The sequence below is a fragment of the Cervus canadensis genome, chromosome 16 (assembly GCF_019320065.1).
Source record: "Cervus canadensis isolate Bull #8, Minnesota chromosome 16, ASM1932006v1, whole genome shotgun sequence".
Lineage (NCBI taxonomy): Eukaryota > Metazoa > Chordata > Mammalia > Artiodactyla > Cervidae > Cervus > Cervus canadensis.
Window position 1 is genome coordinate 55,221,815 of NC_057401.1, and position 26,526 is coordinate 55,248,340.

The 26,526-nt window shown below is 48.9% G+C and overlaps 1 protein-coding gene across 4 annotated transcripts in view; it reads right to left on the minus strand.

The window, feature by feature from the left end:
- Nucleotides 1–26,526, minus strand: part of TRIO (trio Rho guanine nucleotide exchange factor) — a 366,334-nt gene that overhangs the window by 57,579 nt on the left and 282,229 nt on the right. For all 4 annotated transcript variants that reach the window (XM_043488447.1, XM_043488443.1, XM_043488445.1 and 1 more), the window contains one exon: nucleotides 25,240–25,483. In XM_043488447.1, coding sequence (XP_043344382.1) covers nucleotides 25,240–25,483 — 244 coding nt within the window. The remainder of the gene's footprint in view (nucleotides 1–25,239; nucleotides 25,484–26,526) is intronic.

A 26,526-nucleotide genomic window follows, 5' to 3' on the forward strand; every position in this document is an offset into this window, starting at 1 on the left:
AGGGAGGCCTGGAGCGATTCCAGGAAGGAACAAAGCTGCCTCGGAGACAAAGGGAAAGAAAAGGACGCCTCTGCTCTGAACGCCAATTAATGGCACAGATCCCGTCCTTGGCTTTAATGAGTGCCCCCTGCGATAGGAGGCAGCGCCCGGACCAGGAGGGAAGAAGCAACGGTGGGAAACAGGCAAACAGCCTCCACAGGGCGGGGGCGGGGCTGTACCCGAGAGAGACAAAGGGACAAACCTTCAGTTTCTCCTGCGTCATAATGAGTATGTTCCCTTCTTGCTATTCAAGACTTATTCAGCTTCACAGGTGCTGCTGGCCACTGGGCCACTTCTTAAAATAATCCATCAGCTTTTCAGAGATGAAAGAAGAAGGTGGGGTGGCTCTGAGGGCGGGGGTGGGGGGGGTGGGGCAGAGATGTACTCTATCTCAGATGTTTCTCAGGGGCTCTGTCCTTGGACCCAACTCTGGTCTTTTTGCAATAGATCCGTTTTCACGACAGTGTGAATCGTTATTGCTGTTAACATGATGAGGCAACAGACACTTCAACTGTGCATCTGAGAAGAGGGACAGTGGCAAGGACTGAGAGGATGTCTTCTAGTCGAATTTTAAAAGCATAAACAAAAGAGTCATCCCTTTTTTCCCTTCATATAAGAAGCCTAAAAAATGTCTCTAAGTGTTATCACTGGTTGCCTGTGGTTGCTACTCCCCCTTCCCCTGCTCTGTGCTCGATGTGTCTGTGAATTTTCCTTTGTAAACACTTGGCACACGCAGCTTCAGAGGGACACCGACTATACTTGGGGCTGGTACACTCTGTTCACGTTTGTGTGGTTTTTATGGGAGAGCTGTAAAAACTGATGAGCAGCATCTGGACTCTCAGGGCAGGAGGGGGAAGGGGGAGCCTTGGAGGACGAATTCCGAGGCTCACAACCAATTCCCTGGTGGGCTGCGCTGGGTTCCCTTACTCACCACGCTGCCTCCAGCACCTGGAGGAGATCCTTCAGGATCAAAAGCCATAAACCCATGTTCCCCATGAAGCCGAGCTATAGGGATACACTTAGAAAGATCACACGGCAAGGGGGGGGAGGGTTACAGTGGGGGAGGAGGAGGGGCCTGGTGCTTGTCCATGGAGAGGAAAGCCATCCAGAACCAGGCAGGCTTGTTTGGTCTGGAGGCTCCTGACCTGGGACCTTCGGGGCACTCCTCAGCCTCTTGTTCACATGAACTTCAAAAAGCTTCAACATTTCAAAACTTTTATATTCACTTTAAAGATGGCCCAACGACTTAAAAGTTTCTTTGCCTTTTGGCTGGAAATACACAAGTATATGAATTGGGCATGAAACACCGACACTTCTTTCTCTCCCCCTAAAAGTGCCCATCGTAAGCTCGGAGGGACCAATACATCCTTGATTAGTGAAAAGTGAGAAGACAAATTATTTTATAATTGCGGTTTACTTACAGAGAAAAAACAAAAACCTTTAATGTATTAATAATTTTTGGAGAGCATGATACTCATAGCAGTGGCAAGTGTTTTTCTTTTTCTTTTTGGCAGGTGAGGAGACTGCAGTTGAGCAAGATTAGCAAGGATGTGGCTTGCTGTGGCCGGGGGGGAGCCCAGACAGGAACACTGCTGGTCTGCCATGCACGGTCATACACTACTCCCATTGTATCACCATGCATACCGTGTCTTAAACTTGGATTCCTTTAGAAATACTTAAAGCGCAAAAAAGATCTAAGACAGACCTTAGTGTGCGCAGTAACTTGTATGAAACGGTCAGTCTTCGTCGTTGGAACAAGACAACGTTGTGCCGGTCCTCCTGTGGTTTCATTCACTCACGGGAGAAGAGAGTGGGCACTGCTGGCTAACCCCCTGCGTCCCTTCAGAACAGGTTTCACATCCCTGTGTTTAGTCTTTGCAAGGTCTGTCCTTTTACTTTACAACAACAAAAACTGCACTGGTTAGAATCCACACTCCGCATCAAAAAAGAACAAAGAATGACTTAAAAGAGAATTCTAGAAGGATGCTGAGGCATGTGCCTCCCTGCGTACGGGGGTCTGTTTAATGTTAAGGAAGACCACTGCTTCATGTTTCTCCAGCACTGGAATAGAGTCCACGTGTCCTATAAAAGGGCATGCTTATTTCAGAATGAGAACCAACTCAACAGTCCCACTATCTTATCAGTACAACTGGGCTCTCCTGCTGGCACCCTCTTAAAAGATAATTTATAGTTCTTCTTGACCTCATCTTTTCTTGAGTTTTTTCCCTAACACTAGCTTAGCAGGAAAATTCTCAGGGCTTATGGCTGTGTGAGTGATTGGAAAGAGCAACATCTGCAAATAAAATTCCAAGCAAGACTAATTCCCAGGTGGACAAGGAGGCGAACGCCCCACTGAAGATGTCAGAAAGCAGACAAACGGCCTTTCCCGATGCGCTCCAACGAATGAACTGCAAGATTGCTTGTGGGTACAAAGGAAGCTTTGCAATCACTCTCTCTGATTTATTGGCTATTTTAAAGTTACTCTGGGATTCATTTCTTAGGTATTTCTCAGAATCATATTTCCCTTCCCAATCTGATACCTATATATGTCCCCCTCATCAACTGAATGAGTAGAACCAGAACGTATTAGAATATCACTCTGATGTGACATGGCATTCAGGAAGTTATCTGGGAATTACTATGAAGGTTGGGAAAGAGATGGACAGTCACATTTCTTCAGGAAAACAAACAAACCAACAAACCACAAAGTAGAGTTTTGCTTTCCCTCTTCTGTCCTTTACTGTGAAGAGATTAGCAGCATCCCCCACCCCCACATGAAAATTCTAGGGGACATCTATTTCTTTCCAAATTTGTGTCAGCTTAAAAATTTTGTGTGACAACTTGGATAATATCACCTAGAGTTTCCATTATAGTCTGAAAATTACCAGACAAAAATATATCTCGGGGAAACCCAAACTGCAATTACATAAGATCCTTCTGTATTCACAAAGTTAGTTTAAGAAAGTCTCTTGAGAAGTACTAAGGACCTAAAATACAGCTAGAGTCCAAATACCTTCTATAAGAAGAATGCACTATCTTCTTAAAATCTCAGCAAAATTGCTCAATAAGATACTTTGGTCTGCACTCTGGGGATGTTTATGATATTCCAGAGGGGTGCTCTATTGTTAGTCCCATTCTGCACACAAAGAAACAAAGTTCAGAGAGAGAAGGCAATTTACTAGAGTCCCAGAACTACTTAGGGTGGCTGAGACTTTAAATCCGACTTCTGACAGTATCAGTTGTTCTTTTCGATGCACAGATGTGATTATTTTCAATAAAGAGATCTCACAAATGCCCTACCCCACCCCCCCACCCCCCATGCAGATGCCCAGGGCACAGCCTCACCAACGGACCCGCCCAGTTTGGAGCCCTCCAGAGAGGGCGGCCAGTCTTGAACAGTGTAACAAACACAAACATGAAAAAAGCTATGGTCAGTGACTTAAAAAAATGCTTTGATAGCTTTGTGGACCAAAAAATATGAGTATTATCAAACTCCACGTTCCACACCAACAAATTCAACATTCACGCAGCCAAACACACCTCCTTTGGGGTCCGGTAAAGATAACTTGGCCGTTTTCCTCTGGCATTTCATGGACAAACATGTAAACAGTGCCACGTCCCCTTCAGATGCTCAAAGCACATTTCTGCACCTCCCCCTTCCCCGGATCGGGCCCCCCTTCCTTGGTAGTGGGGGAGGATTGTCCCTCCACCTCAGTCCCTCACTTGTCCATTATACACTGAGGTGCCCCGAAGTCTAGCCAGGTGCCCCCGGCTCTCTCCTGCCTGCTGCCCACCCTGTAAGAGCACGCATGGTAACAGTGGGTGAAAGAGGGCAGGCAGACATTAAAAGCATCCTGGGTCACGGCTAGTGTTCTGGAAGAAGCCGTCCCGGCTGGGGTGCAGCCTGTGAGAAGTCCCTTTCCATGGCTGTACGGTCTGGACAGATGTCAAAGGTTATGTCTGGAAAGCTGGCCTCCTCCAGAGCTTGGCAGGGCAGGAGGGGGACCCGCAGACCTAATTCCTTCCCTAGCTTTATTCTTCTGTAGCCTATTGCCTTTTCCTCCAAGTGGCACTTTTCTACTTCTCAAACGACCTTTGCAGGAATCATGCTTTGTTGTCTGGGCTCCAGCGCTGTGTATTAACCGGAGCCAGGCGCACACGCTCCCCTGAAATAAACTGGTGGTCACTGGCAGACCCGTCCCCACATATAACTTTATATTATTTGGCTGCAGATCTTAAAGGAAGCAAACAGAGAATCTAAATACACATGCAGGACACCGGAGTAGCCTGAAAAACCCTAAACAAAGTGAAACCTGAAACAGACACACGACTGTGAGGAGGAGGCAATTAGTGGCACAGATTACTTTAGACTGTTTTATGCCATTTACAAGGAAAAAAAAAGGATAATCAAAAGCAATGCTTAGATGTGAAGAATAACTGACAACCTGAGCAATCAATCACCACAGCACTGCCCAGAACCCAGCACCCCGTTTCTCTTCTCTTTCCTAGAGGTCTCCTGCAAAGCTTCCCCCATGCAGCCCCTCATATAAGGCAGACAACCCATCTCAGTGGTAAAGCTCAGACCCTTTCTGTTTTCAAGCCCCCCGCTGCTGCCTGAGAGAACACAGTCCGGGGGCCAGCGGCCAGGCTACAGGGAGGTATGTACCTAGGTCCAGGATCCAGTACTTGCAGGTGCCAGGCTGCCCGCCGCCGCGGTAGGCTGTGCTGACGGCCGAAAGTGAGTCCAGCGGGTCCACTGGCTTAATTCCGTTCGGCATGGTGTGGCCGGGGTTGACTTGAGGCTACAGGCTCGGGACCCCTGCCCCGCAGCTATGCCTCCCGATGCTGTGGGCAGCGGGACCGGGAGCGGGTGTCCGGGCGCTCAGATGCAATCCGGGAGGGACCGCTCCTTCTGCCTGGCTGCCCCGAACTGCCTCGCAGAGCTGCTGTGGGCTTCACGTGTGGGAAGAGCCAGACGCCTGGATTACTTTCTACCACAGTCACCCTAATTGGAGCTCAAGGAAAATTCTGAGCGCGCGCTGGGAGCCAGATGTTTGTGCTCTCCTACGCGAGCCAGAGCTGCGATTTCCTGACTCGGGGAGATAGATGGCAAGTGACGGCTGCCCTCCCCTCGCCGGGCCCCGACTTGGGCTTTGTGTGCCTCTCGATGGAGGGCCGCGCTGAGACGCACAGCAAACAGGGCCTTCTGATGTGACTTGATAACAGAAAGAAACGTAATTCAGGCTGTAGCCAACTGGTTACATCACTGGGCTGCAACGCGCTCCTTGCTTATTAGAAACATCTCTTCATTCTTCCTCACCAAAAAGCAGCCACACGAGTGAAAAGAAATAGCCTGCCTTGAGATCTGTAAAAGGCGTTCTTAGGAAAGCATCTTAAAAGCTGAGTTTCGTCCTTTTCAGAAACTGGGTATTTTCTTTAGCCTGCATAAATCCTCACTCTTTCTTGGCCAAGTTTCTGTGTGTTTTCTGCCCTGTCTCACAGAGCACGGTGGCGTCTTAGAACATGTTTAACGGTCACGAAGTCTGGCTTTCAGCTTCCATGTCCAGTAGATGCACTCCCTCTCCTGTTTCTCCTTAATGTGAGAGGCACATAGAACTCTCAAAAATCCACCCTCCTGGCCCAGCTCTTGCGTTGGGGCGATCACTTGGCATATGGTGGCTGAGGCGGTAGAGAATCTGCCGGCAATGCAGGAGGTCTGGGTTTGATCCCCGGGTTGGGAAGATCCCCTGGAGGAGGGCATGGTAACCCACTCCAGTATTCTTGCCTGGAGAATCCCCATGGACAGAGGAGCCTGGAGGGTTACAGTCCATGGGGTCGCAAAAGAGTCAAGCATGAATGGGCAACTCACACACACACATGTCTAAAACTGCATGTGGTCGTCTGTTACGTACAGATTTTCTGAGGGGAGATTGTTGGATCGTTTCTCGATCCAACAAAGAATTATTGTTTTTAATAAAAGAATAAATCTAAATCCAGGGCACCCAAAGACAGCCATCTCTGTAATATCTCCTAAAACAAACTGTTACACAAAGTGGGATTTGGCATTTATAGGTCCACATTAGGTCTCATATTCCTAAAAGACCAAAAACCAAGCATAAGGCTGTTTTTCCTTACAAATGGTCCCATGATAGATCCAGATGGCGTACTTATGCCAGGACCAAGCAAGAGGTGGAATTCTGCACAGAGAACTTTCTATGCGAGGAAAGAAAACTTTATTACCGAATAAACAACCTTCTCTCTTGTTGGCAAAAAAAGCAGTACAAATTATGTCCTAGAGGAAATCAAGCTAATTGACATTCTAGGGTTTCATTTACTACGGCCCTTATTAAATATTGCACTTTGTCCCTTTCCAAAAACACAAGACTGCCAAGCAAGGGCCATTAATTAGAACAAAAAAAATAAAGCTGTCAGGGAAATTAATTACTTTGTGTGTAATATACGTTCCCCACTTGAGAGGAAGGGGATGATGTTTAAAAATGAATCAAATAATTTTGGCTAAGATATATGAGAAGTTTCCTCGGTGGTTGCCCTCTTCAAATTTCAAGTTCACATCTGTCAGAGGAATGCAGCACAGCAGGAAGGAGAGAAAGAAGGAAGCTTTTCCCATGCCCTTCTTTTCCTAGTCACGGAAGTGTGAAATCCCAGTGTTTACTACGTAATATGGCAGTTTGTTAAAAAAAAAAAAAAAGTGGTAAAGACACATTATATCAACTAAAGGTACCTAACACATGGTCTCCATGTGGAAGGGGTGATCATCTAACCCCTGCATGCATGCAAAGTTGTGTCCGACTCTTTGAGACCCTATGAACTATAGAGCCCGCCGGTTTCTTCTGTCCATGGGATTCTCCAGGCAAGAATACTGGAGTGGCTGCCATGCCCTCCTCCAGGGGATCTTCCTGACTCAGGGATTGAACCCACGTCTCTTAAGTCTCCTGCAGCAGGTGGGTTCTTTACCTCTAGCGCCACCTGGTAAGCTTTGGACGGACAAACATGGAACCAACAGAAGTGCTGCTGTGAGTTAAGTGGAAGGGATGGGAGAGGAACTGAAGAAAAGGAAGAAAGTCCAAACAACCGGCTAACGCTCCCTAGAAGTTAAGTTCTGCCTCTAAGGCTTGTTTCTGCCTTGGAGGTGTGCTGGGGACTCTGCTCGAAGAGCCTGAAACGTGTCAAAGTGAGAAAGACCCAGGCGTGACCTTGGCTGACCTGGGAGGCAAAGCCTGTGGGAACCGTGTCCCTGAGGGTGGGAGGGAACGGGTGGAGGGGACAGACGCTGGTGACTTCAGGGAACCGGAGAGGCTGTGAGAAAAGGCAGTGGGCAGCGTGCCGGGACCAGAAAGGAAGGGACTGGGCTGCTTCAGAATGGACGGAGTGAGGCTAACACTGCAGGCACAGAAGGAGTCTGTGTGCAGAGCGAGATCTGTATCAGGTAGGAAAGGAGGTCAGGAAACGGTGACCACATTGTGATAGCCGGGAGAGAAAGGGAACAGCTAAGCTCAGGGCAAGACGGATGGAGGTGAACTTTGCAAGAGAAGGCAGACAGACATGGAAACTGCCTCAATGTAGTGAGTTAAAGAACATTTAGGCATTTGGCAAAATAGGAGATACACAATGTAGAAGTTAAAAGAGTGGGATTTATGAAGGAAAACAAGAAATCCTGGGGATCTTGTGGGGGGGGGGATGTTTTTGCTATTTGCATTTGATGGCTGGACATATAATTAAAAGTGTCACCAAAGAAGCGGAAGGTGAGCTGCCTAAGATGGTGCTTTTAAACATATAACCCAACGCTTTTCTGTGAGGACCAACAGCAAGGGGTGTTGGGAAGAAAAAAAATCGAGCCATATATGTATGTAAGGAAAATGAGTGCTGACGCTTGGAACCGTGGTTGTCTCACACCCACCCCCAAATGGGTAATTAAGATCAGTGAGGATCAGGTGTGTCCTCTAAATGCGAGGTAAACACTGTAGCAAATGAACTAGCTGCACTATGGGCAAAGCAGACCGCACTGAAGAGGGAGGGGAGGAAAAGAGCTCGCTAGGTGACTCTGAAAAGCAGTACTTTGATTATATACTGTAAAACCAAAGACAAAATGAATCGTAAGTTTGTGTCATGGGTTGGCAAGTGAGAAAAGGTGAGTCGAGTCCTGCAAAGCCAAGTCATTTTAAGTAAAGAAAATATTTAATTTCCAAAGAGAGAGGAAAAAAGAAAAAAAATGGGCTCCTGGAACAGGACTGAAAAAGTAAGTAAATATAGCTTGGATAATGAGATGCAGGTGTCTTACTATCAGAGAAATAGGTTCCAAGTAGGAAAGGGGGAAAAAAGGGCAGAGTGAGAGCTGTGTTGTTGGACAGGGGTCAGAGGTTTCAGCGTGATATGAACAAACGTTTGTTACGTCTACACGAACACACACACACAAGAGAGAGAGATAACATGAATACAGATATTTGTGCACACATGGGTAGGTGCACATACGTGTCTGCTGAGAAGACCTAACAGAAAGAGCTGGTCCAGGACTGTGGCAAAGATAACACCAGATGAGCTGGGAGCATCCTGCATTGTCAGAAAGCAAGCAAGCCCTCCAAAAACGAGGTGGGTGTGTCCTGAGCACACAGAAGCCAACCCGAAGGCGCTCCTAATGGCCAAAGCTAGAACAGTCTGAGCAACAAAATTAGGGCAGTACGGCTAATGACTCACAGAATAAAACAAATATCCATGACTCCGTATGATATAAACAATTGAATAAATAAATGAGGCAGAGGAACCACTCCTCTTGACAAGATTCTAATGAACAAATTTTACAGGAATGAGGAAAACAGAAAATCACCAGTAGGCAAACTCCACAGTACTAATTATTGTTGCTGCAGGCGGGACCCACTAATGGATGCTGAAATGAGTGGGTAAAGGCAAGAGGAGAAACAGAATATTTTCATAGCTTCAAAGCTTCTCCCACAAGGTATTTATTAATTTCAATGAAAAAAACTATAACTTCATAGTGGAGGGAAACCTGCAGATGCTGTTGTAACCAGGTGATCCAGGTCACCACCACTGGCAATGAGACGTCGGGGTCCTCCTGCAGCCCCAAATGACACCAAGTGGGGCGCAGCATCATTTCTGTGGTGTTCTGGGCAAAACCCGTACACTCCATTTAATCATGAGAAAGCATCAGGTGAACTCTAACTGGGGGACATCTTACAAAATAAAAGACGACTAATAAGGACTGATGCTGAAGCTGACACTCCAATACTTCGGCTACCTGATATGAAGAGTTAATTCATTGGAAAAGACCCTGAAGCTGGGAAAGATTGAAGGCATGAGGAGAAGGGGATGACAGAGGATGACATAGTTGGATGGCATCACCGACTTGATGGACATGAGTTTGAGCAAGCTCTGGGAGTTGGTGATGGACAGGGGAGCCGGGCAGGCTGCGGTCCATGGGGTTGCAAAGAGTAAGACATGACTTAGTGACTGAGTAACAATAATACTTCAAAAGTGTCTAGTTCTTAAAAAACCAAAGCAGGTGGAGGAACTACCACATATTGGAGAAAACTAAAAGTACAGCACGTGTTCTGGATTGGATCCTGAGTCAAAAAAGGACAAGAAGGCAAAATCCAAAATCAGGCCTGTGGCTGGTTAAGAGTGCGCCTCGGGCTGGTTTCTTGGTTTGGGTCACTGGACCAGGGTCAGGTGACATGTCACACCCGGGAGCTAGGAAAAAGGATATAGGACTTCTCAGTACTATTTCTGCAACTTCTCCCCAAGTCTAAAATAATCGCAAAATTAAGAGATTTTAAAAATAAAAAATTGAATGCTACATTAAATAAATGTCAATAGCTTAAAGAAGTTGAGAATGTGAAAAAGTTGCTAGAGAAATAGGTTAAGATCATAGAATTTTGTGGGGAAAAAATATTAGGCAAATTAATGACTGGTGAATGAAGGAATCTTGATTTATTGAAAAAGAGCTGAAGAAATATGAAATCATCTTTTGCATGCTTGTGGGCAGAATCATATAAGCGAATCTCATTCTCATGAAAATAAAGGTATGTTTATTTAAATTGGTTGACAAGAAATTCTTTTGGGCAAAAATCAGTGACCCACCCCACCTTGACCACTTTTCATGTAAGCTTCTCTCATGATAATTATTCCTTAAATATTTAAAACAAGAACTTCAGTGTTCAAGTGCCTGTTATTAATCTGTCCAGAAAAAATAACACAAGGTCATTTTTGTCAGAGGAGGTTTTGAAAAAGAAAAAAATTACCCAAAGACCCCACACCAGTTAAAAAAAAAAAAAGATTCACGTACAAAGGGTGCTTTATTAAATCAGAACTAAAAATGGACTTAAATGGACATCAAACTCAGATGAGCCAAAGAACCTGAAGTCTTTCTATTAAGACTACAGCACTTTCTGAAGAAACAAACATCAGTAACTGGGCAGTTAACATAGGATGAAAAAAAGCTCCTTGAAATCTTACAAGTCAAAGACAGTTCATAAAACAGCAGCAGCTAATGCTTTGAGATGGGCACACAAATGACACAACCGTGAGGGATTTCACTGAAAATTTCTTAAAATTAACAGTGTTTTCTTGAGACGAAAAACACCATCAACGCCCCTTGACAGGTTTTCAGTAGCCTATGTTCCATCCAGTCCTGAAACCAACCATCAGGAGAAGCAGGCAGCGCCTCTGAGCACCCCACCGCTTCCCGGGGGGCCGGGGACTCCGGGCTGCGTCCCGCCCTGCCTCCCGGCCCTGGGCTCCCCCCTGCCCGGGGCTTCCTTTCTGCGCAGGGAGTCCGCAGCGCTGGTCCCCTCCCCACCCACGCACAGCTGCACTGCCGGGGTCCAGTTTCTCAGGTTCCTCGCACAAAGATGCTCCTGTTCAGAGAATGTTTTGTCCGGTCTCCCACCCCGCAGATAACACCTCCTGCTCTGGACGGGACGACGGACCCTGCCTCTGAGGGCCCCATTCAGCACTGCATTTCCTGCCCTTTCTAGCGCAGTCACCGATCCACAAAAGCACCTTTATTGGAGGCATTGGGGCTCTTCATCTGGGTGCCAAAAATTCGATAGGCTCCTTTTCATAGCTTCACTTACTATCTTTTCACAGATGATGTGAGTTTTTCTCTTTTACTCGAACAAAACCAACATTCAAGGACTGCTTTTTCCCACTTTAATTCACGATGTGACCTTCTCTGTTTGCATCAGCGTGTGGATTAAGTGCAGAAGGGCCATATGAGATGCTAACCCCACAAGAGTGTTCCCGAAAACACTAACAGAAACAACACTGTTTGAAAAGACGAGAGCAACGTCGCCAGCCCGACAGCCGGTGCGCACCTTTCTTATCCCACTTCTGCAGAAAAACTCCCCGGGAAGGTCACGGAGTATAGAAGCCTTGGCAGGAAGCTCTTCCAATAAAGGCAAAGTGTCAGATTCTGATTTTTTCTTTTGGTGGGGAGGGAGCAGTAAACTCTTACTTCTGGATGTAGATTGATTAAAAAAAAAATCATTTTTACTCTTGTGACTGGTTCTTCTTTTCACTGGATGACATCCCCCATCGAGGGTGAGGTTCTACGGTTGACGCAGGGAGGTGGGAGAGGAGCAAAGGGGCATAAAGATAAGAAAGGAGGACAGATTTCCATCAGGGTGGCTTCTCCGGGCAGTAGAAAAGCAATTGGAATTATTGTCTGATGACAAATCGGAACCCATTTTCAATGGGTCCTTCTCAGAGAAACCAACGGCTGCTGGTGGTGGTGTGCATGTGTGTGGGGTGCGTCTTAGGAACGTGTGCAGCCCCAGGGAGGCAAAAGGTCTTGCGTGTGGTGGGCAAGGGAGACTGGCTTCTAGAATCAGCTCTTCCACAAATGATGGCTGGCCCTGGGCAGCTCAGTTTGCTTACAGAGCCTACAGCTTCCCCACCAGACCACGGGCTCCTTCCAGCTTGAATGGAGAGCAGGGCGGTGGTTAGGAACTTGAGCCCTGAAGGCTGACCACTCCTTTTCGAATCCCATTTGCTACCGTCTAAGCTGGGTCAAGTTATTGTCTCTGTGTCCATCTTCCGGTCATCACACGGGGATGACAACAGCACACACTGCCATCAGATAATACTGAGGATTAAATGCAGGGGGAAGCACAGTGCCTGGCCCAGGGCACGCCCGCACACGTCCCGTCACTACTGCCGCCTTCGGAGGCGCCGCCCGTCCATCTGCTGGAGGCTGACTATTGTTGTTCAGTTGCTCAGTTGTGCCCGACTCTGCGATCCCACGGACTGCAGCACGCCAGGCTTCCTTGTTCTTTACCATCTCCCGGGGTTTGTTCAAACTCATGTCCAATGAGTCGGTGATGCCATCCAACCATCTCATCCTCTGTCGTCCCCTTCTCCCCCTGCCCTCGATCTTTCCCAGGATCAGGGTCTTTTCCACAGTGAGGCTGACTGTGGCCCCCACAAACTCCTGAGTTCAAGTCCTAACACCCAGGACTTCAGAATGTAACCAGATTTGGAGACAGGGTCTTTAAAAAAGTGACCAGGTTAAAATGAAGCTGTAAGGGTGGGTCTAAATCTAGTATGATGGAGGTCCTTATTAAAACAGGAAATCTAGACACACAGAGACACCGGGTGCACACACAGGGAGAATCACATGAGGACAAGCAAGTAGGAGGCTGTCTGCTCGCCAAGGAGGCAGGCCTCTGAGGAAAGCGAGCCTGCCCCCACCTTCATTTGGACCTAGAGCTTCCAGGACTGTGAAGAAATCAACGTCTGCTGTCTAAGCCATGCCGTCTGTGGTTTGTGTGAGGGCAGCCTGAGATAACTGAGGCAGCGTCTCCCCCATCTGATAATCATCTGGGACTCATTATTTTTGAGACTGGAGGAAGCTAATCTATCTCAAAGAACAGAATGTGAATACTCTTTCCTGCTAGTAAATTCAAAGTTCTACAGACTCAGGAGAAGGGGTGGGGGAGGGAAAGGATCCACCTGAACTCACAAGGCTTCAAGGAGAGCAGCACAGAATTCCGGAGCTGCCAGGCAAAGGAGCCTGTTTATTGCATCTCACACATCTCAAAGGGCCCTTCAGACACAAAGACGCTTGGTCCGCTGCACTGAGCCTGGCCAGAATTGTTGGAAAATGATGACGCCCTTGAAGAATGGGCTTCCCTGGTGACTCTGATGGTTAAAGAATCTGTCTGCAATGTGGGAGACCCAGGTTCAATCCCTGGGTCGGGAGGGTCCCCTGGAGAAGGGAATGGCAACCCACTCCAGTATTCTTGCCTGGAGAATCCCATGGACAGAGGAGCCTGGTGGGCTATAGACCCTGGGGTCACAAAGAGTCAGACATGACTGAGAGACTAACACTATGAATGGTCAGCCTTGCGGAATGGTCAAGCTGTCCAAATACTCCAGCCACTGGGTCAGAGACCACCCTACAATGCACCTTGAAGGCCCCAGCACCAAAGCAAGTCAGGAGATGCCAGGGCAGCCCCACTCATCCAGAGGGCACCAGGAAGGTGGTCAGGGCCCTTCTTCCAGACAGAGCTGGCTGTGAGGGGTGGAGTTCAAAGGTCAGCCTCTTGAACTCTCTGACTGACCTCTGGCCTCCCACACTCCTCTCGCTCCTCCAAAATCCTTTCAGAGTGTCAGAAAAGAAGGAAAAAGTTACATTGGACAGGGTTTTAAAAACTGTATTTTTCAGGGACTTCCCTGGCAGTCCAATAGCTAAGATTCTGTGCTTCTAATGCAGGGGGCCTGGATTCAATCCCCAGTCCAGGGAACTAGATCCCACAAACCACAGTAACACCCACTGCAGCCAAATAAATAAACCATCAGCGAATAAATATTTTAAAACATAGTACTTTTCAAAATTCATTATGAAATGTCTGTGATTAGATACTGAATCCTTCAGGAAGTACAGAGACTGTATGCAGACTTCCAAGCCCATTCGGGGAATCACGGAGAGCACCTTCTCACAGGTGACGGTGTGGCGTGGACGGACGGCACAACAGTCACAAACAGCTACTTTCAGACGCACACTACGGGACGTCACTCTCTCTTTGGAAACTATCATATTTCTGCCGTTAGTGTTGAACTCCTCATCTGCACCCCTCTGCACAAAACGCAGGCACTGGTGAGGCAGCATTTATGTCAACAGTTCACTGCACACTCCTGGGCAGAGCCCTGTGGGAAAGAAAACCTCCACCCAAGTCTCACCTCACAGGAGTCCCACGGAAACGTCCAACGTCATTTACCACTTTCAAGAGGGCCCTACTCAAAGGGGGCGGCTTTTTGTTTCTAACTGGGTGAGATAAAATTGTGGTGCTGGAGAAGACTCTTGAGAGTTCCTTGGACTGCAAGGAGATCCAACCAGTCCATCCTAAAGGAGATCAGTCCTGGGTGTTCATTGGAAGGACTGATGCTGAAGCTCCGATACTTTCGCCACCTGAACTGACTCAATGGGCAAAGAAACGACTCATTGGAAAAGACCCTGATGCTGGGAAAGAATGACGGCAGGAGGAGAAGGGGACGACAGAGGATGAGACGGTTGGATGGCATCACCGACTCGATGGACATGAATTTGAGTACGCTCTGGGAGTTGGTGATGGACAGGAAGGCCTGGTGTGCTGCTGTCCGTTTGGGTCGCAAAGAGTCAGACACGACTTTGAGACAGAACAGCAAGATAAAATTAGAACTCAGTGCAAATGTCACGATTCTGACCAAGATTTAAAAAATACATAAAACAAATGTCATTAAATATCCTGTTTACTGTGATATTTTTCTGATCTGATTATTTTTAATTATTTAAAAAATATTATTTATTTGGCTGTGTTGGGTCTTATAAATAGTTGTTGCCACAACTATGTGGGATCTAGCAGGGATCAAACCCAGCTCCACTGCCCTGAGAACACAGAGTCTGAGCCACTAGGCCACCAGGGAAGCCCCTGATCTAATTTGTGATTCAAGTGATTCTGCCTCAACAGTTTGTTTTCCATGAATACATTTACCATTGAACCCAACAATCCCACTTGGAGAATTTCGTCATAGACAGGCCTGCATATGAATGAGAAGACATCTACAAGCAGTGACCCTCTGTGACCCTGTTTATAACAGCGGCAGCCCACGGTGCTCAGCCTTGCACAAGTTACTAAGCTAAGACACGTGCACACGGGAAGTTCTCCCATCCATGGAAGTGGATGAGGCAGACACCCCTCTATGTACTAAAGTCACTCCCAAAAGGTATGGCTGAGTGACAGAGTTGAGGCAAAATCCGCTTCCTTTTAGGTAGGAAAATGGAACAAGGAGTGAACAGTGAACAAAGGCTTGTTCACCAGAAGCAGAAACGAGTAACGAACACAAATGGTGATCCATGCGTGGCTGATGGGACGGTGGGAACCAGACTTCTCAACTTACACTTTTTCAGTTTTATTTTTGAACCATGTGAAACATCTAAAAATAAGTTTTAATATTTGATATTTCTTCCCTTATTTAGAAACGAAGTTCTGAACGTGGGGGTTGCTGAAATGCCATGTAAAAGTTTTGTACCAATGTACATTTTTCCGGACACAGGTACCGCTGCTTCTATCAGATTAGATCAGGACCTGCTGTGACAGACTCAGCCTGGGTCTTTGCAGGTATTCTCCTTTCTCCAGGCCATTTGCACCTCAACTATCAGGTTGCTAAGTTGCTAACTATCAGGTTCAGTTGCTAAGTTGTGTCTATTTGTGACCCCACGGACTATAGCATGCCAGGCCTCCCTGTCCATTACTGTCTCCTGGAGCGAGCTCAAACTCAAGTCCATTGAGTCAGTGATGCCATCCAACCATCTCATTCTCTATCGTCCTTTTCTCCTCCCACCTTCAATCTTTCCCAGCATCAGAGTCTTTTTCAATGAGCTGGCTCTTTGCATCAGGTGGCCAAAGTACTGGAGCTTCAGCTTCACCATCAGTCCTTCCAATGGATATTCAAGGACGATTTCCTTTTGGATTGACTGGTTTGATCTCCTTGCTGTCCAAGGAACTCTCAAGAGTCTTTTCCAGCACCGTAATTCGAAAGCCTCAATTTTTTTGTGCTTCAGCCTTCATGGTCCTACTCTCACGTCCATACATGACTACTGGAAAGACTATAGCTTTGACTGTGTCAGCAAAGTGATGCACTCTGCTTTTCAATTATAGCTTTTTTGGTCATAGATTTTAGCCTTACCCTATCTATCAGGATCTACAGTCAAATCTTTCAAAATTCTGTTAATGTTTCAGCTTTAGGCACACAAAATAATCACAAAACCATCTCACGCTTCTCAAGACAGAGAAAGAAACACAGGGGTCAAAGTCAAACAGACTTCGGTTTTCCCAGCACACACTTCTCCACTGGCGCGCACGTGCTGTTTCATCAGGGGTCCTCAGAGTCGCGACCTAGTAAATACTATGAGCAAACAAGTGTCACCAACTCTGGCTGAAACATACATGTGTATCCCCCTCCACAGACAGTGTTTATTCATCTTCAAAATATTTAATGAAAACCAGTGCACCAAGCACATCATCTCCCTGTAACCTTTCATAGCTTCAGGAGATGCGAATTAGAGTGAACACATTTAAAAGAGAAACCCCAGCCTGTCTAACGAATGGCAAAGTCCGACATGTGTGTATATCATAAGGGAGGCAGTTAAAACAGAATCCACAGAGAGGCAGGAAGCAGCCGCCCTGCCTGGCCCTGAGTCATCCTGAGCAAGACACACAATTTTCCCTGGTGATCTCTTCTCCCTGACTACTTCTCCTGCCCTAAACACCATGTCATGGATGTCTGTGGGAAGACGGCTTGCTGATTCATTGTTTATGGCTTTGCTATATATATAATTTTGTGATCATCTAATATAGATGGTGTCAATACCTTCTTAGGTCTTTTTCCTGTTTTAATAAACACCCTAATGTGAAGATGGAGCACGAAAATACCTCCAACATGAAGCATTCAACACAGTCATGGCCACTTGTGTGGCTCCGTAATTACATGCTGCAGAGAAAACGCGCCTTAATCACAGGTCTCGGGCCGATCCCCTCACCCTGGATCCATCCTGGGGCTCAGAGGAGGGACTAAGTCTTTGTTCTTAGGGCAATTCTCTGTTCCTCAGTTTTTCTTCCCACAGGGATTTATATTAGCAGCTGTTCAAACAGACCAAAAAGTGCTCTTTTCAAGCTAATTTAAAAAAAAATTATATAGACCCTCCATTGTATATATATATGTATTTAAAGGATGTGTGGGCAGATACAGGTTTGAATGTCTATACATCGGTGTGCCTGGGTGGCTGTGTTTTCTGATGAACAGGGACAATCTGGCACTAGGCAAATGTCTAAATACAGCAGAACCACAACAGACTCAACTAAAATTTTTAAAATCACTAAAGCCTTTTTGGGGCTTCCCAGGTGGCACTAGTGGTAAAGAACCCAACTGCTAATGCAGGAAACATAATGAAATAAGGGTTCAATCCCTGAGTCAGGAAGATCCCCTAGAGATGCGAATGGCTACCCACTCTAGTATTCCTGCCTGGAGAATCCCATGGACTGAGGAGCCTGGCGGGCTATATACAGCATCTCAAAGAGTCAGGCAGGACTGATGCGACTTACTGGGAAAGCCTTTTTATAATGTCTTGTCTTACACTTTCCTGAAAGGTGGAGATCATCTAAAAGTCATAAGCAGTCATATGTGGTGGACTGGATTCATCCTGAGGCAGCAGGTTTCACCATGTAGGGAAGATGATATTTGGGTTGAACAAATGTAAGCCCAGCTGTCTCAAAATCCTTGGGGAAACATTAAGAGGCCTGGGTCCCAGAGCTCCATCTTTTCTTGCATACATTTCTGGTGAAGGCAAAGAAGCAAAGGACGAGGCCTTGGCCCTGTGAGCAGAGTTCAGGCTTCCTCTCAGGAGGGGATGTCTCTCGGCCAGGTGGGCTGTCCTGGGAATTGGGCAGCTAGTCTGGACCAGGGTGAGGAACCTTCAGTTCAGTTGCTCAGTCGTGTCCGACTCTTTGCGACCCCATGGACTGCAGCACACCAGGCCTCCCTGTCCATCACCAACTCCCGGAGTTTACTCAAACTTGTGTCCATCGAGTCGGTGATGCCATCCAGCCATCTCACCCTCTGTCGTCCCCTTCTCCTCCCACCTTCAATCTTTCCCAGCATCAGGGTCTCTTCCAATGTGTCAGTTCTTCGCATCAGGTGGACAAAGTACTGGAGTTTCAGCTTCAGCATCCATCCTTCCAATGAATATTCAGGACTAAATCTTAGCAACTGCTTATATTCTGAGCAGGGGAACCGCTTTAATATATATACCCTCTGAGCCGGGCCCACCAAACCCAGATGATGAGGACCGGCTGGGGATGCAGGTGGCAAGGCCTGGGCCTCTGAGTCCTCCTCTTCCGCCACCTGCAAACCTCTGCTGAGTCCTGTCACCTGGTCTCACCTGTATGGCACAGGGCCGAGGGGCATGGGAACTGGTGGGCGCCACCAGCAAGCGGGCAGAGCCACGACCTCCCAGGGCCCGGATGTGGACAGGGAGCTGAAGGAAGGGGCCAGGTCAGGAGACGAGCCCTGGACGGAGGGTCGGGGGGCCTCAGACACTCCTGCAACTTGGGCCTTAAGGGAAACGTGTCCCAATTTCATCCTTGCATAGTGGCTGTATCAGCGGTTACTCTGAGAATCAGAGGTGGAACTTACAACCTCCAGACCCGGGATCTGGGCACTTCATTCATTCATTCATCCATCCATCATTGCTTCATTTGTTCTAAGAAACTGCATGCGATTCTGAGTGTAACCCCTGGTCTCAATGGTGTGTCCCTTTCTCACAGCTTTGGGTAGTGGCCCCGTGGGTTTATCTAAGGAAGGTTGTGTATCTTCAAAGTGAAAAAACACAGGACAGAACTGGACAAAGTGGATCATGACAAATCGTTCTCACTTGCCAGTGAAGATCCATGCTGACCCCACCCCCCGACAAGTTACAGGCCTCCTCGTAAAGGCCCTGTGACCTGCACTCAGGGTCCCTGCTCCCTGCCCCTCATCAAGCCCGCTGTCTGCAGCCTGTGCTCCTTGTGCGTTCCCCGTGACCTCTGTGAGTTTCGCACCATTACTGCACCCACTGTTCCTATCAGCGCCTTCTCAGGTCCTTTCGGTGAGCTCCCACGCGGTTCACTGTGTGTCCTCAGGGGCCCCCGGAGTTCATCTCATGCAGACCTTCTCACGTTACCCTAACCTTAGCCCTCATGTTGAAATACTTGCTAATGGCACCCTCACCTCCACAGACTCACTGGATACATTCATTTTTTTTTTCCTGAAGGGCTTTACATTTGGTGAGAAGGGACAGGAATGTCAGGTAGGGGTGAGGGACTGAGACCCAACCCCCGCTCCCCGTTACTTGAGGCCCACTCCAGGGGAGAAAGAGGGTACGTGTGCACTCAGCCTGTGTGTACATGTGCACACGAGTGTGAGGGGCAAGGCTCTGTGGGACGTGTTAGGAAACTGGGATTTTATTCTGTGACCAACAGCAAGTCACGGAAGAAATTTAAGCAGGAGCCCAGTACGACCAGATTTATGTTTTGGCTGAAATAAGAGGGTGAGAAGTGAGGCTGGGAGACCTAGTGGGGAGGAGACGAGGTGGCGATGGGTCGAAGAGAACAGGCCTGAAAGGTGCCACCTGCCGCTGTTGTTCAGTCGCTCAGTCGTGTCCGACTCTTTGTGACCCTACCGACTGCAGCACGCCAGGCTTCTCTGTCCATCGCCAACTCCTGGAGTTTGCTCAAAGTCATGTCCGCTGAGTCACTGATGCCATTCAACCATCTCATCCTTTGTCACCCCCTTCTCCTCCCGCCTTCAATCTTTCCCAGCATCAGGGTCTTTTTCAATGAGCTGGCTCTTTGCATCAGGTGGCCAAAGCATTGGAGCTTCAGCTTCAGCACCAGTCCTTCCAGTGAATATTTAGGGTTGACTTCCTTTAGCATTGACTGGTTTGATCTCCTTGCAGTCCAAGGGACTCTGAAGGGTCTTCTCCAGCACCACAGGTACAATTCAGATAAAAGCAACAAAATGTGGAGGCTTCCCTGGTGGCTCAGTGGTAGAGAATCTGCCTGCCGATGCAGGAGATGTGAGTTCAGTCCCTGGGTTGGGAAGATGCCCTAGCAAAGGAAATGGCAACCCAGTCCAGTATTCTTGCCTGGGAAATTCCATGGACAGAGGAGCCTGGTGGGCTACAGTCCATGGGGTTGCAAAGAGTCAGACATGATTTAGAGACTAAAACAAGAAGAACAACAAAATGTGGTGAGCATACTCAAAAATCAAAAAACAGCACCATCATATGACCCAGCAATTCCACATCTGGGTATACTTCCCAAAGCATCCAAGACAGAGCAGCACTATTCACAACGGCCCAAAGGTGGAAGCAACCCCGTGTCCACCAACAGATGAATGGATAACAAGCCGTCACCTCTCCATATGGTGGAGTATGAGTCAGCCTTAACATGGAAGGACATTCGGGCACAGGCTAAACATGGATGAAACCTGACCGAGACAACCCTCCTGGGCGTCATCCACCCTGTCTTTACTGCTCCTGGGCGCTGCTGCCAGGCCGGGGCCCTGCCCCGCCGTGGGGATGCCCGCTGGGTTCTCACACACCCTCAGCGCTTGGTCATGAAGGCAGATCCCAGCTGACCCACCCAGGCGCGCCTTGTCGGGAATATAAACAGATTTCTGAGATTCCTGTTTACTTCCCGGGCCAGGACTAAGTAAATACAGAGAACAGTGACAGCTCTCCTGTTGAGACAGTGGGGCAGGTAAAAAACCCTGGGTTTTCTAGGATTTTCTAAGATTTTCTGAGATAATGCTGGGACCCCTGTATCAGCAGTCAATCAATGATCATAAACAGGGTGGGAGGTGGTGGCCAGTGGGTCTCAATGCGGCTGGCTCAGTGGACTCGCCGGGAGCCCAGGCCCCAGAGCTGCTGACGGGCTGGGAGGGGGTGTGAACCACAGACCCAGGGGCTGGAGGAGCACAAGGACTCGCTGAGGCCTCGCTCTGCTCAGAGTGGCTGCTGTCTGGGCAACATCTGGGCCTGAGAGGTCATGACGGGGGGTGGTGGCCGGGGCGAGACGAGAACGTGACTCCAGGGCCGCCCGTCGGCAAACACTGCTCACGGCAGTTCGCCTGTCCGGGCCTTTCCCACGAATAATGTGCACACTGGAGTCTAGTTGCAGACACACAAAAGTATCTCCTTGAAGAACAAATTGTACAATTATTCTCATTGTTCATTCAGATCAGTTAATTCTGTTCTCCCCCACATCACCCCGGGGACACACAGTGTGGTACAAGGGGCCTGTGAGTGAAGTGCAAGCTGCTCAGCCGTGTCTGACTCTTTGTGACCCCATGGACCATACAGTCCATGCAATTCTCCAGGCCAGAATACTGGGGTGGGTAGCTGTTCCCTTCTCCAGGGGATCTTCCCAACCCAGGTCTCCCACATTGCAGGCGGATTCTTTACCAGCTGAGCCACCAGGGAAGCCCTAAGCTACCAGGGATTCTCATCGTCCAGCACATTTCACGGAGGAGGCAATGGCAACCCACTCCAGTACTCTTGCCTGGAAAATCCCATGGACGGAGGAGCCTGGTAGGCTGCAGTCCGTGGGGTTGCTAGAAGTCAGACACGACTGAGCGACTTCACTTTCAGTTTTTGCTTTCATGCTTTGGAGAAGGAAATGGCAACCCACTCCAGTGTTCTTGCCTGGAGACTCCCAGGGACGGGGAGCCTGGTGGGCTGCCGTCTGTGGGGTCGCACAGAGTCAGACATGACTGCAGCGACTTCGCAGCAGCAGCAGCAGCAGCGACAAACTGCTGTTCAGTCGCTCAGTCATGCCGACTCTGCAACTTCATGGACTGCGGCACACAAGGCTTCCCTGTCCTTCCTTATCTCTCGGAGCTTGCTCAAACTCATGTCCATTGAGTCAGTGATGCCATCCAACCCTCTCACCCTTCTGTCACCCCACTTCAGCCTGCCCTCTGTCTTTCCCAGCAACAGGGTCTTTTCCAATGAGTCAGCTTTTCACATTAGGTGGCCAAAATATTAGAGCTTCAGCTTCAGTCCTTCCAATGAGTAGTCAGGGTTGATTTCCCTTAGGATGGACTGGTTTGATCTCTCTGATGTTCAAGGGACTCTCAAGAATCTTCTCCAGCACCACAATTAGAAAGCATCAATTTTTTGGTGCTCAGCCTTCTCTACGATCCAAGTCTCACATCTGTACATGACTACAAGAAAGCATAGCCTGCCTGTGTGATCTCGCCAAGAGGAGACCGGGAGAGTGCTAGACGTCCAGCTATGTGGGAGGAGGGGCCACACTCAACTCCACCCTGCGGGGGCGGGGGCAGGGGCAGGGCTGGGAGGTCCCTCAAGCCCAGCTGGGCTCTCACAATGAGAAGGGTGCAGAACAGATGCTGACACCTGTGAGTAACAAGCGCCCCCAGCCCAGCATACAGAGCGAGGAGGGCAGCTGTGGGGCCTCCAAGGGGGCAGTGGCCTCTTGTCCTGTAGTCCCTGCAGCTCTTTTCGATCCTTGGCCCTGGTGCCCTGACTACTTGCTGAAGACTCTTCTCCTAGATGGAGGCCCTGGTCACTGCCTGATTTCCCAGACCTGAATGTGGACAGGAGGCTCTGGCAGAGTCTTGTCAAAGAGCCTAAGGCAGGCTCTTCCCTCCCCATTGGCCGCCCAAGTCCTAACACTGCACAGGAACAGACAACCTCAAGTTTCCCTACACGGCAGGAAAAATAAAAAATCCAGACAGAAGGAAGAAATGGATCAGGTTCTGAGCTCCAATCTGCTAAATGACCATTAGTTCACAACCAGTTTTACTCAACAAAGAAACACGTTCTTAGTAAAAAAGAGGGTTTGTGAAAAGCAGGAGTCAATCTCAGGGGCTGGAAAGACACAGAGTATCACAGAAAAGGCTCAGGGGACAGAATGGAGTTAAACCAGAAAACCAGCACAAACCCAACCTCCACAGGAGGTTTTCAGGACAAAGTCAAGTGTGATAAATACACGGTTTTTCTGCCCGGCTAGCCTGCAATTGTGAACACTGGGAAGTAAAGAACACACCACAGGAAAGGTACAGGTGAAAATAAGTCTTTCAGAGCCAATGTTATTTGTAGCTTAAGTTCACCAGGGTTCCTTTGGACATAATAGATGCACTTGAAAAAAGAGTTTGACTTTATTTTATTTTCAACTCAGACTCAAAGACTTTAAATACGTCATGCAACCCCAGAAACACTAATGGGTAGCCCAGCACAGGCCACTGCCTGAACTCAGAGCTCAGGGACCACGGCAGGGCGGGCCCGACGCCACCCGAACCTGGTAACACGGCAGGGCGGGCCCAATGCCGCCCGAACCCAGTAACACAGTGGGGCGGGCCCAATGTCACCCGGTAACATGGCAGGGCGGGCCCAGTTCAGCCCAAACCCAGTAACACAGCGGGGTGGGCCCAATGTCACCCGAACCCGGTAACACAGCAGGGGGGGCCCAATGCCGCCCGAACCGGGCATCACGGCAGGGCGGGCCCAAAGCTGCCTCACAGGCAGCTTGGCCAGAAATGAAAGCAGACACCTTGGCTTTGGGCCAAATCTGAGAATTCTCTGCCTCTCTCTTCGGATCCCTAGAGACATCACAGCCTGATTCTTCCAGCTGGGTACTGAGGTGATGATAAAGTCACATTTAGGCCCCGAGGGATCTGAGCACGGTTGAGGCTCACCCCCAAGGTGAGCCGGTCAGGAGCTGTTTCCTGTGCAGCTCCAGTTAGCTCACCGCCGTGTCTAACCCTCAGGGGCCGGAGGACTGTCTCCAGGACGCGTCAGGGTGAAGGTAGAGTGGGCACAGCTGACAAACGGAGGGAGCAGCTGGGACGTTCCAATGCTAACAGGAAAGAACTGGAACATGAGGAGTACTGTGATGCTCTCTCAGGAAGGGTGAACAAACTGCAGAACCCCAAATCTATACTGCAGAAAAGAGAGACTGATATAAAGTGGTTCACAGCACAGAAACTACCCATGATGAATTTTTCTAGAAACTGAAGACCAGTGTTTCTGAAAGACTCTTAAAAATCTCCTATCAGCTCCTAAGATGAGAGATTAAGCAACACTATCGAGCAGACATAGTGCACGCCGCACATTAAGTTGAAATTCTCTAGCAGCCATCATTTAGTAGTAAGAAGAAACAGGTGGAATTAATTTTAATAGTATATTTTCTTTAATTCACCATATAAAATAGATCGCCATATCAGCATGTAATGACTATAAAATAATTGTGCATTCTTTTTTCATTTTAAGTCTTACAGTCCAGTGTGCACTCTGCTCCAGCTCAGTGCAGACAGGCCCCATTCCGAGTCACATCAGTCCAGCAGTGACCACACTGAGTGTTTAGATAAACAGACTTGCTAGGAGGCCATTACTGACCTGTCCCGACACATGTGGAAAAGCGGCCTCGTGACAGCTGCCTGTGTCTAAACAAAGTCCGCAGGCAATGTCAAACGCTGTTTTGTTCAAATACCCTGCTATTTCAGTGGAAAACCATTTCTTTCACAAGCCATCTTGTCAGAGCTTCAGAACCCTGACATGAGCCCTGCCCAACTCAGCTTGCCTCCCTCTTGGGGTCCAGCTGTGTTCCCTCTCCAGGCAGGGAAGTTGGCGGGGGGATGTCTCAGATGCCCCGAGACACTTAACCAGGCTATAAAGATGGCACGGTTATGCTTCCAGGGCCTGCACACTCGACCGTCTAGTATTTAACACAAACAAAGTAACCCACAATGTGAAAACCCGATTAGGGAGACGCTGAACGCGGTCCCACCCCTCCCACCTCTTTCCCACACCACCTGGAGAACACTGCGTTTCTGTCTGCTCTGTTTATGAATGACGCTGGCTTCCAAGAGAATGGCCCCCTCCCCCTTCTCGAACCTGGGATCTCACAACGTGGTCTGGGGAACCGAGGCGATGGATGCACCGTTATTTCCGAGTGACAAGTGACATCCACAGCCCCCGATGGATTAAAAAGGCCCAGGGACGCAGTGATGAAGGGCCGGGGCGCCAGTGACCAGCAGGGATCACACCTCTTACGCGGCTGCAGGAAGTGCGGCCGGAAGCCGCGCTGTCATTTCCGGGAGGACGTCATGGTGCCCGCGAACGCCTACCTTTGTGGTTGAAGATGCCCTCCATCTCCATGCTGCTCCTGGAGTGGGCGATGCACAGGGAACCGCAGGGGACCAGGCCCTCGGCCGCGGGCGACCGGTCGGTGGTCCGCACCAGGCACCAGTCGGGCTTGTCGTGGGGCCGCTCCAAGACTTCCACCGTCTGGCCGCGGCGGATGGTGAGCTCGGCGCTATTGCAGGCCGTGAAGTCGTGGATCACCACGGTCAGCTCGCAGCCGCCGGACAGCTGGGGAGGACAGGGCACAGGTCAGCCAGCGCGCCCCCGCCACGGGCCTGCAGCAGGTGAGGCTGGCGCCCACGCCCAGCTGCGTCAGGGCGCAGGACGCTGGCTGAGTGGGGGCCCTCAAGTTTCCTGTCCCTGAATTCACCTCGTTTCCAAACCAAGGGAACAGTTGTTGGTTTTTTTTATTTCCCCACATTCTAACATATTTTCCAGTGTGTTACACTGTCAGAACCTCAAGATTTTTCATATGAGTGTCCGAATATTTGCCTGAGACATATTCCCCTCCTCAAAGAGCACCAGGGACAGGTGACTCTTGAACAACGTGGGGGTTGGGGGTACCGACCCCCTGCGCAGTCAAAAAAACCTGTGCATAACTTTTGCCTAACCCCAAACTAGAGGCCTACTGTTGGCCAGAAGCCTCACCAATAACAAGAACAGCTGACTAACTCATATTTTGCGTGCCATGTGCCTTGTGTGCTGTATTCTGACAATAAAGCTAGAAAATAAGAAAACGTTATTAAGATGAGGAAGAGAAAATACATTTATAGCACATGTATGTATTTATTGGAAAGAAACGCACCTATTGTAAGTGGACCCACACAGTTCAAACCTCTGTTTGTTTACAGGTCAACATCCTCATTTTTAAGCTTAGGGTGAAGGGGTCCCCAGGTGACGCTAGTGGTAAAGAACCCACCTGCCAATACAGGAGATGTAAGAGACACAGGTTCGATTCCTGGGTCAGGAAGATCCCCTGAAGGAGGGCGTGGCAACCCACTCCAGTATTCTTGCCTGGAGAATCCCATGGACAGAGGAGCCTGGCGGGCTCCAGTCCATGGGGTCGCACAGAGTCGGACACGACTGAGCTGACTTAGCGAACGGCACAGCACAGATGAGCACAAACTCTGCTCACAGGCTTTTTGGAGGGGTTGTTATGAGACACGGTGATAAACGAGACGGAGTCCAGCCCAGCCTGGTGAGCGTGGAGTGGCCTGGAGACGGCAGGCTCCTGGGCGCCTGGACTGGGAGGTCCCTGCAGAGCAGGGAGC